The 10,392-nt window shown below is 49.4% G+C and overlaps 1 protein-coding gene across 5 annotated transcripts in view; it reads right to left on the bottom strand.

The window, feature by feature from the left end:
- GSE1 (Gse1 coiled-coil protein) overlaps nt 1–10,392 on the bottom strand; it is a 471,483-nt gene that overhangs the window by 4,479 nt on the left and 456,612 nt on the right. For 3 of the 5 annotated variants that reach the window (XM_066349510.1, XM_066349515.1, XM_066349511.1), the window contains 6 exons: nt 9,704–9,816; nt 9,128–9,398; nt 7,516–7,629; nt 6,350–6,721; nt 5,497–5,775; nt 274–377 (listed from right to left, as the gene is read on the bottom strand). In XM_066349510.1, coding sequence (XP_066205607.1) covers nt 274–377; nt 5,497–5,775; nt 6,350–6,721; nt 7,516–7,629; nt 9,128–9,398; nt 9,704–9,816 — 1,253 coding nt within the window. The remainder of the gene's footprint in view (nt 1–273; nt 378–5,496; nt 5,776–6,349; nt 6,722–7,515; nt 7,630–9,127; nt 9,399–9,703; nt 9,817–10,392) is intronic. The other 2 variants (XM_066349513.1, XM_066349514.1) reach the window with 2 other exon arrangements.

Below are 10,392 nucleotides of genomic sequence, written 5' to 3'. Positions count from 1 at the left end.
CCTTTTCATCTTTCCAGGATCAATAATATTCTATAAATTAACAATGCCTACCTCCTAAGGTAATCAACTGACACCTTGAATTCTCCCCCTCACCGAAGATCACAAGTTTTAAACTCTTTAAGGGCAGGATTTCCCCTCAAAACGTGTCTGTATGGGGCTCTCAGACCCAAATTTGAAACGTTAGGTTAAACCATAAAAGCAGAGTGTTTTAAGAAGACCTCCCCAGTATCTGATTTCCTTTCCTTTTCCCATGTGTGGCATCCCAAGACTCACCGCCATGCTGTGGGAGAGCTGCTCTGCTGTGAGGCTGAGGCTGTAGTGCTGGGCCTCCAGCCGTCTGCACTGTGTCTGTAACACTTGCCGCTCCAGATTTTGCTCTGAAAAGACAAATGATGGGGATACATTTTCTGTATACAGGGGCCATAGGCCCTGGCGATTGTTTTTCCTCTCTAACGCAGCCAGCACAGTGCTCTCCTTTGGACCACAATGCTCCCAGCTCTTTGTATCAAGCTGGTAAACACATCAGTGTTACTAAATTATATCCAGTCCAGTGGAATCCAAAACAAGACAAAGGATCAAGCATTGAAAGGCAACTCAAGGGATACAGATTAAGAAGCAGCCTGACTAGGAGGTGGCGCAGTGGATAGAGCACTGGACTGGGACACAGAGGACCCAGGTTCAAACCCTGAGGTCACTGGCTTGAAGTCCAAGGTTGCTGGCTTGAGCAAGGGATTACTCGCTCTCCTGTAGCCCCCAGTCCAGGGACATATGAGAAAGTAATCAATGAACAACTAAGGTGCTACAATGAAGAATTGATGCTTCTCATCTCTCTCCCTTCCTGTTTGTCTCTCTGTTCGCACACGCACACGCACACAATGGTAAGTTTATGGCCTTAAGATACATTTTTCTTTTACTTATTTTTTTTTTATTAAGTGGGAGGCAGAGAGACTGACTCCTGTATGCACCCTGACTGGGATCCACCCAGCAAGCCTACTAGGGGGACGATGTTCTGCCCATCTGGGGCATTGCTCAGTTGCTTAGCAACCTAGCTCTGCCTAGAGCCTGAGGTAGAGACCACAGAGCCATCTTCAGCGCCCAGGGAAGAGAGAGAAACAAGAAGGGGAGGGGTCGAGAAGCAAATGGTCACTTCTGTGTGCTCTGACCAGGAATCAGACCCGGGACTTCCACACACTGGGCTGATGATGGTCTACCTCTGAGCCAACCGGACAGGGCCAAGATATTTTTCAACGATATAAAACTTAACCTTGAAAGTTTTTACGCTACTACAAAATGGCAATTATAAACTCAGAAATTTAAAGTAGAGTTGTTTTTTTTTTTTACAGAGGCAGAGATAGACAGGGACAGACAGACAGGAACGGAGAGAGATGAGAAGCATCAATCATCAGTTTCTCGTTGCGCGTTGCGACTTCTTAGTTGTTCATTGATTGCTTTCTCACATGTGCCTTGACCACAGGCCTTCAGCAGACCGAGTAACCCCCTGCTGGAGCCAGCGACCTTGGGTCCAAGCTGGTGAGCTCTTTGCTCAAACCAGATGAGCCTGCGCTCAAGCTGGCGACCTCGGGGTCTCGAACCTGGGTCCTTCCGCATCCCAGTCCGACGCTCTATCCACTGCGCCACCACCTGGTCAGGCTAAAGTAGAGTTTTAATTAGTAAAATAAAATCCTTTCCAAAAGATTCCAGGTCTAGTTTTAATAGAAGAGTGATTTTAAACTTTCAAGGCTAAACCTCTGCTTTACACGAGGTGTTTTCTGAGAATGAACCAGGGAAGGCTACTTGACTTAATTTTATAGAAGCTAGAATAACTATGATAGCAAAATAAAGCACAATAAAATTAACATCTAAGATCACTTACGAAAACATTTAAAATCTTAAAAGTACTGCCTGGCCTGTGGTGGCATAGTGGAGAGTGTCGACCTGGGACACTGAGGTCGCCAGTTCGAAACTGGGTTTGCCCAGTTAAGGCACATACGACAAGCAAGCAATGAACAACTGAAGTGAAGCAACTGTGAGTCGATACTTCTGGCTACTCCTGCCTCTCTTCTCTCTTTGAAAATTCATTAAATAAAATCTTAAAAAAAGAAAGAGTGCTAACCTAGAAAGCTGAGGTTGCCAGTTCGAAACCCTGGGAGACTTGCCTGGTCAAGGTACATATGACAAACAACTACTACAAGTTGATGCTTCCTGCTCCTGCCCTCTTTTTATCTTTCTCCTCTTAAATCAATAAACAAAATCTTCAAAGCACTAACAAGTCAAATTCAGCAAGGAGAAAGGAAACATTAGAAAACAAAGGCGAGCCTGACTGGTCGTGGTGTGGTAGACAGAGCACCAACCTGGGACACTGAGGACGCACGTTTGAAACCCTGAGGTTGCTGGCTGGAGCACAGGCTCACCAGCTTGAGCGCAGGATCGTTAACATGACCCCATGGTTGCTAGCTTGAACAAGGGGTCACTGGCTCAGTGGGAGATCTCTGGTCAAGGCACATATGAAAGGCAATCAATGAAAAATTAAAGTGATGCAACTACTGCTTCTCATCTCCCTTCCTGTCTCTGTCACACACACACACAAAGTGAAAAAGGATAATCATCTCAATGGGTATAGAAAATGCATTAGTTAACTTTTGACAATCACATACCATTAGCTCAGCAGCAAATGGGATGCTTTAATGGACCACTTCTAAAGTTTCACAAGAGAAGAGCCCTTACTGCCTCCATTCAATGGCTTAAAGGTATGCCAAGAAAAGTTAAACATTCAAAGGAAAGAACTGAACTTAAACTGTGAAAGGTCTGATTAAGGAATATGGGATAACAAAAGTTAAAAATCCACAATAACAGTGGTATCTAAAACAATCTAATAAAAGTAAACTGCACCTGACCAGGCGGTGGCACAGTGGATAGAGTGTCGGACTGGGATGCTGAGGACCCAGGTTCAAGACCCCCAAGGTCGCCAGCTTGAGCGCGGGCTCATCTGGTTTGAGCAAAAGCTCACCAGCTTAGACCCAAGGTTGCTGGCTCAAGCAACGGGTTACTCTGTCTGCTGAAGGCCTGTGGTCAAGGCACATATGAGAAAGCAATCAATAAACAACTAAGGTCACAATGCGCAACGAAAAACTAATGATTGATGCTTCTCATCTCTCCGTTCCTGTCTGTCTGTCCTTGTCTATCCCTCACTGACTCTCTCTCTGTCTCTGTAAAAAAGTAAAAAAATGGCCTGACCTGTGGTGGCGCACTGGATAAAGTGTCGACCTGGAAATGCTGAGGTCGCTGGTTCGAAACCCTGGGCTTGCCTGGGTCAAGGCACATATGGGAGTTGATGCTTCCAGCTCCTCCCCACCTTCTTTCTCTCTCTGTCTCTTTCTCCTCTCTCTCTCCCTCTCTGTCTCTCTCTCCCTTTCTCTCTCCTCCCTAAAATGAATAAATAAAATTAAAAAAAAAAAAAAAAGCCAACAAAAAGTAAACTGCTCATGGAGAAAAATCAGCAAAAATTATTTAATACAATTTACTACCATATTCATAAATGAAATAACATCACTATTGAAGATGTTAATCCTCCCCAAATCTATAAATGCAACATAACTGAAAATCCTAACAGGAATTTTTTGGGGGAATTAATAAGGTAACTAAAGTTCACGGGGGAAAGCCACTGATGAAGAACAGCTGAGCTGTGAGAGAAGAACAAGTCAGGCTGGCTCACTGCAGACAATGGAGAGCTGCAAAGATATGCAACACACGGACAGGCCAAGACACCAACGGACGGAGCAAACAGCACTGCAGAGACCTGGGCACAGGTGGGGTGCTGCACATTAACATTACTTACAACGAAGTAAAAAATAATGCTAAATATTGCTTCTGGATACAAAAGTATGTACTTAAAGAATACTATGTAAGCCTGATCTGTGGTGGCGCAGTGGATAAAGCGTCAACCTGGAAATGCTGAGGTCGCCGGTTTGAAACCCTGGGCTTGCCTGGTCAAAGCACATACGGGAGTTGATGCTTCCAGCTCCTCCCCCGTCTCTGTCTCTCTCTCCCTCTCTCTCTCCTCTCTAAAATGAATAAATAATTAAAAAAAAAAAAAAAGAATACTATGTAAGAAGTGATGGACAGTCTGGTCTGTAGTGGCGCAGTGGACACTGAGGTCACCAGTTCAAAACCTTGGGCTTGCCCGGTCAAGACACATATGGGGAGTTGATGCTTCCTGTTTCTCCTCCCACCCTTCTCTCTCTCTCTCTCTGTCTCTTTCTCTCTTCTCTAAAATGAATAAGTAAATAAAAATAATTTTTAAAAAAAGAAGTGATGGACATTAAAATGAAGTGAACTGAGGAGTTGATACTCTGTCTGGCTGGCTATCCCTTTTGTTTGTCTCTGACTTCAAAGTATTTCAAGTGACTATGATCTTCATAATAAAGTGTTTATATTTAATAATGTCAACAACATAATAAGACTTGATAAAACTCTTCCAGGATATGGCAGTAAGTTAATCAGGAGGAGGCAGCTCAGGTTTTGCTAGTTGTGGCTAGCACTTTCCAACTTGTGTCAAACCAACAGGGCTGTCAGTGCAGTGAGGACGGGAAGTGCAGAGGGGCCGGGGCTCCGCGCCACCAGCGCCCTGCTCCCCAGTTCCTTCCCAGTCAGTGGTCCACCCGCCCGCTCACTGGAGGGAAAGGCTAGGCACTGCCACTGCTCCCTGCTCCAGCTCACAGCACCCCAGTCTCTGTCTACGCTAGAAGGGGCCTTTGCAGGCATCTCGCGGAAAGGGAGATGCAGAGAAGGAAGATGGTGTGCTAGGAGCACAATGACAATGCCAGAATTCTACCAGCACCCAAGCCTGTGGCCCCACCACCTGGTACACTAGACCAGTGTGGGAGGGACGTGCGTGCCCGAGCTCCCCCAGGATGTGTTCCACCAGGCAGGGGTGGAGTGTGCACTCCAAGTGGAGAATAAAACAGTCTAGTGTGCATCCTCCCAGCACAAAGTGCTACTCCAGGAGCACGGCAGAGCCTGTGAGGGAAACTGCCCCCGGCTCACACAGTGAGCAGGCCTGGCTACATGGGGCTCAGCTAAATGAAAAAGCTTTTCATTTCCCAGGACCCTTGCATGTAGCTCTGAGTGCCAGGACTGACAGAAGGCTGAGAAGTGCAATGGAAGACAGCACAGAGAGCAAGGCCCCTGGGCTGTCACACTAAGTGGCGGCAGATACCTGGCACTTAAATTTCTCTGGTGAGAATGGTCGCCAAGTTTGTCCATGAAGAATTACCACTACAAGTAAGCCTGGGCACCTCAAGAAGCCTGAGGAATAGTTCTTGAAATGAGCAAAACAGCTGAGGAAAATTCACCTTCTAGACTCAGTATCTAGTTGTGCCTCAGAAGCTCTGCCCGTGCTATCACGAAGGAACAGTCCCCAATGCTAGCAGTGAAACCCTGCACTGATCTGTCTATTAAGCTCTCATGCACTTTCTTTTTTCAATCAGCCCTTCGTACCTTCTATGTGTTCCTGGTAAGCTTCAAAAATTGCCTCAATCCCTTGCCACTTGCGCCTGGGGGGTTCCTCATCATCCTCTTCTCCGTCTTCCTCCTCTTCCTCTTCCGAGTCCTGGTCCATCTCTTGTGTGAGGGGACCCTTCCTCACGGCCGGGGGCTCCTGCTGCCCGTTGTGCTGGGGCAGAGGGAGGCGGCTCGAGGACTGCAGCTCAGGAATGTTGTAGTGGATGGACGTGTCGACTTTGTGGTTCTGCTCTGCAGACAGCACAGCTCCATTCCCTGCGGAGGACAAACGGCGGGAATGTCATGTAGCAGCCCCCTGCTCTCAGACCATCGGCGATTCCCAACAAAACGCAGGACGAGTCAATCGGGCTCTCACGTGGGGCTAGCGCACCCATTCGGTGACAACGTGCTCAGCAGGCCCAGTGAAACACCGAGCCTAGTATTAGAGGACGGGGAGATTTCCAGGGGAATCTGTGTGGAGGACACTGGGAGAACCCTTAGCTGTTAGATACATGGGTCCTATTTTTGCCAGAAAGGTACCTCACCTGGCCTTACTAAATAAGGCCTTCTACTACAACTCAGTCAGCATCATATGTTAAATTTTCTCCAGGTGAGGTTGCAGACTGGTGGCATCAGCATCACTCAAGCACCTGGTAGAAATGGAGACTCTTGCCCCGCCCCCAGACCTGCTGAGGCAGAATCTGCCACTAACCACCTCCCCAGGTGCTTCGTGTCCACTGACGTTCCAGAGCGGCAAGCCCACGGCAGCTACTGAGTGACTGCTGGTACCTGTGAACGTTCGCCAGTGCTGCAGTAGCACGAGCAGAGTGGACCGAGGCAGCCTCCTTACCTTTGTGCTTCTGCAGGGCCTTCTGGGTGGACTGTAGCACGGACTCGTGGAACTGATGTGCAAACTCTTCTGCCATGAAGGGCTCCCACGGCTTGCTCTTCCCGTTGATGCTGTGGGACAGTGGCACGGGAATGTCCTTGGGCGTGGGGCCCCTGATGTAATGCAGCATGCTCAGGTTCTTCTTGCCCCCAGGGGCCTCATTTAGCCTGGCCTTCTCGCCACTGGCAGGAGTAGGCTCCTGGACTCGAGATAGCTCCTGTGGCCGGAGCTGTTCCAGTCTCCCAGAGTCCGTGGCCTTTGGGACGTCAGACAGGGAAGCAGCAATACCCACAGGCTTTTCCACATCCAGAGAGGCTGGCTGTGTGGCTGGTTCTTTCAGAGACAGAAAGCGAGGAAAACGTTAGCTGCAAGTGACCAGGAGGACCCTGACCTCTACAGCGTACATTTAACGAAGGCCTAGTACAAAGGGCCAAGACTCGGGGCCATTTAATTGAATGGCAGCGCGCACTGTGTTGCCTGAAGACGGGGTGTGGTATCGAGTGCATCCTTGAAAGGTGCCCCATGAAGGCATCTGGGAAGAAAAAGAATCTGAAGGAAGAAGCAAGTTGCTTTAAGTCATCTGAAAAGTAGGAAGTTATGTAGCTCAACCCTTGACAAGAAAGACTGCATTAGGAGTTAAGAACAGGGCTAGACAACAAGATCTCCATTCGGCAGCACAGCAAGGTATAACCAAAGCCACAGGAGAGAGAAGGTGTGAAGGCAGATGTTGGAGAGGCCTGGAAAGCAGAATGAGAAAGACACAGGAGAAGAATGCCAGGAAGGGCAGACAGGAGCAGCACAGCCAAGGCAGTGGTACTGAGACCTGGGACACAGAGCTTCGGTGGCTTGGGCCACCACTGGACTGCCGGACAATGGCTACAACCACAGAAGCCAGGACCCTCCCCCTTAAACCTCTGAGTCCTGACTTCCAAGTCTTATGTTCTGTCCCAAGGAGATCCTTCACAGTCATGGAGGAAGCTTGTATGAGAGATGGAGAAAAGCACATTCTGTCTCCAGGAGGAAAGATCTGTGATGAAGACCTTGAGCAGTCGCTTCTGACCCTGGACAGCCCACAGGACAGTCCTGGGCAGTGCAGGTGGGGTTGTTCTTCCCGCCCTGGGCCTTACCGCTCAGGGAGGCAGCAGGACTGTCCCTCGCAGAGTTTCTGAGTGAGTCTGCCATTGCTGCTGACAGTGCCTTCTGCTTCATGGCATGGAGCATTTCAACAAGTTTCTCTTTGTCTATGAGAAAAGCAGCCTACGATTAACAAGACAGTTGCATCACTCTGAGAGGGAAGGGGAGCAGGATTCAAGCCCAGGCTGTGACTGGCAGGTACAAGTCCTTTAAACCAAGAAAAGCACAAAGCAGGCACCATGGGGACAGGTGGTGTTTAAAGGAAGAAAACCTTCATGTCAGAGTGAGCCCGGATCCTCTCAGCTTTTACTACATAACATTTCAGATGTATTCCAAAAATAGCTGTGTGTGTACGGTGATGACAACTATACGAAATACAGGGTACCTATAATCTTGCAAGGTGACTTCTAAGGATGCATTCTTATTTAAAAGACAAAAACGCCAGCCTCCACACAGGAAGCAACCTGAAGGTCCACACAGCACCTCTGGAAGCACAGGCGCACCCCCCGCTTCCTCCTGGCGCACAGGCCCAATTCCCAGGATGGCTGCCGTTTGCTGAAAAGGAACAGGCTCCTGTGATGTTCGACTTCACGAATTCCTGTTGCAGTGGCACTTCTTGCTGAGACTTAAATGCCACATCACTGGTGGTTTCCTCTAGGAATTAAGTCAGGCGAAAAGATACTTTTTATGAACAGCACTATGCATGCTTCCCAGGGACTTGTTCTGGTTGTCAACATGTGACTGCCCATCTAAAGTGAAAACAAGAATCCCAGCTAGTAAGCCAAAAAGTAAAATGCTACACTCCAATAACAAAGTAAGTAGAAGCGACGAAATGACCAGTACCCACTTTTGCTTTCCTTTTGATTTCCTCTCAGAGAAAGGTGACCAAGTGTCAGCAAGGGGGACTTGAAAGTGGGCAAATGAGCACCCCAGACAGATGAAGTTCTCAAGTGAATCAATATCCTGGCACTAGGTGAGCGTGTGGGGCAGATCAAGGAAGCGACATCCCCAGAAAGTGTTCAGCCCACACCATGTCTTCTAGCCCAAAATGTCAGCTCTAATATGGCCGATCTGGAAGCATCTTTCCAAGACAAGCTGTCTACTCACAATGTGTTGGCTCTGCCCGGCAGCCACAGATGACCCAAAACTCCTGCCATCAGAACAAAGCCCAGTGGGCCACGTCAGCGGCCCAGCAAGAAGAAATGCCTGGAGTGCTTTGCCACAGGAGGGTACTCCTATGCCTTGTGCACAGGAGGGTCACTGAATCCACCGTCTCAAGTGACAAGAGCAGCTTTACACACAGAACAAACACCAACAAGTCTTCTTTTCCATTCCGGATGAAACAAAAGAAAATAGGCTTCGAATGGGACAATGTGAGTTTCAGATGGAAGAAGGCAGAGATACTGGGGCAGGTTTGCAAGAGCAGAGGGGCTCCTGCTTCCTTGAGGAGCCAAAAGGCGTTAAGAGAGCCCTGGGGCTGAAGTGTTTTCAGATTCCACCTGGAACACGGTCCCGGATATCCCCAGGAGACTATGGGGATATCCACTTGCTTCTTCAGAAGCCCCTGGTAAGCCCCGTCCCCAAAAGGCCCAGGCAAGGCCCTACCTTTTCTCTTCTCAGCACTGATGTGGGTCAGGTTGAAGATGGTCAGGAACTTCTTCTTCTCTTCAAAGTTGGGGCTGTTGTTCATCTCATCAGGACTATAGCGGGTGAACAGGGCCAGTCTCGGGGAGGGTGTCTGCCGCTTGTTCTGAATCGTCGGGGGCGATGGGCTTCTCTCTCTCAGCATCCGCCGCCGCTTCCTCCGCTTCTGGGTCAGCAATTCCTCCTTCTGCTGTTGGGTGGTCAAGCCAAAAAGTTGCAAAAACTCTAGCTTCTAGATTGGGAAAGAAAACAAATGAGTTTGAAACCACCAGCAGTGGTGTGATTCCACTGTCCCAGGGGTCCCTCCTGGGGTCCCTGAAGCCCATGTACTGTGGCTAACTCTATGCTGGGCCTCCGAGGAGGCGGACCCTGGCAGCATGCCCAGACACTGCAGTCAGTGGAGACGGGAGGAGTGCAGGGAGATCCTAATACATGCGAGTTCTATTGGGAGAGTCGGAAAGCCAAAAGGCAGGCACCGATGTGGACCCTAGAAGCCCAGCCCATGGCCTAGCACAGCAGTGACGAGACCCCAGATACCTCGGAGGATGTATCCAGTTTGAGGGGTGGCTGCTCGGCCACACAGCGGAGGTGGGCCCTGACCTCCTCTTCGTCACTCTCGTCGTAAGAATCATCCAGGTCGTAGTAGTATCCTGATGACAAGAACAGATGTACTTAGCTGGGCAAGAAGACTCAGTTCTCTAGTGGATGGACATGGGGCAGGCATCCCTGTGATCTGTGTGTAGACCCTCCCATCAGGCCAGGCCCTGCTGGCCTCTTGAGTACCCCAAAACCTGAATTCCTTTCAACCCAGGTAGAAATGTACATTAACCCCAGTCCTAGAACTTTTTCAGGGAAGGCAGGCGGGGGCAGGAGGCAGGCACCAGGCTTGGCTTGGACTCATAGCCCCTAAGTGGCCAGGCCGTCCCTGGGCTGACACAGATCCCCAACAGGGGACCATTCGTCACACAGGCCCAGGGCTGTGTCCATGGCAACCCAAGACTATTTGTGCACATCCGCTCACTCCTGCTGTGGCCATCTGGGTCCATTACCCGGGAGGAGAAAGGCACACTCAGATCCCCACTGTCTCAAAGGCACAGCGCATGGATGCAAACTCAGAGTGCAGAGAACAATAGCAGAATCCCTGCACCCAAGGGCACCAGGGGCTCCTCCCCACTCTTCCTTTACAAGGTGAATGAAGGAAAAAGTCCTTCTTGGGTCCTAAATCT

This window comes from Saccopteryx leptura, chromosome 9 (assembly GCF_036850995.1).
Source record: "Saccopteryx leptura isolate mSacLep1 chromosome 9, mSacLep1_pri_phased_curated, whole genome shotgun sequence".
Classification (NCBI taxonomy): Eukaryota; Metazoa; Chordata; class Mammalia; order Chiroptera; family Emballonuridae; genus Saccopteryx; species Saccopteryx leptura.
Note: the sequence above shows the minus strand (reverse complement) of the source record. Positions and strands in the feature narration are given on the sequence as shown.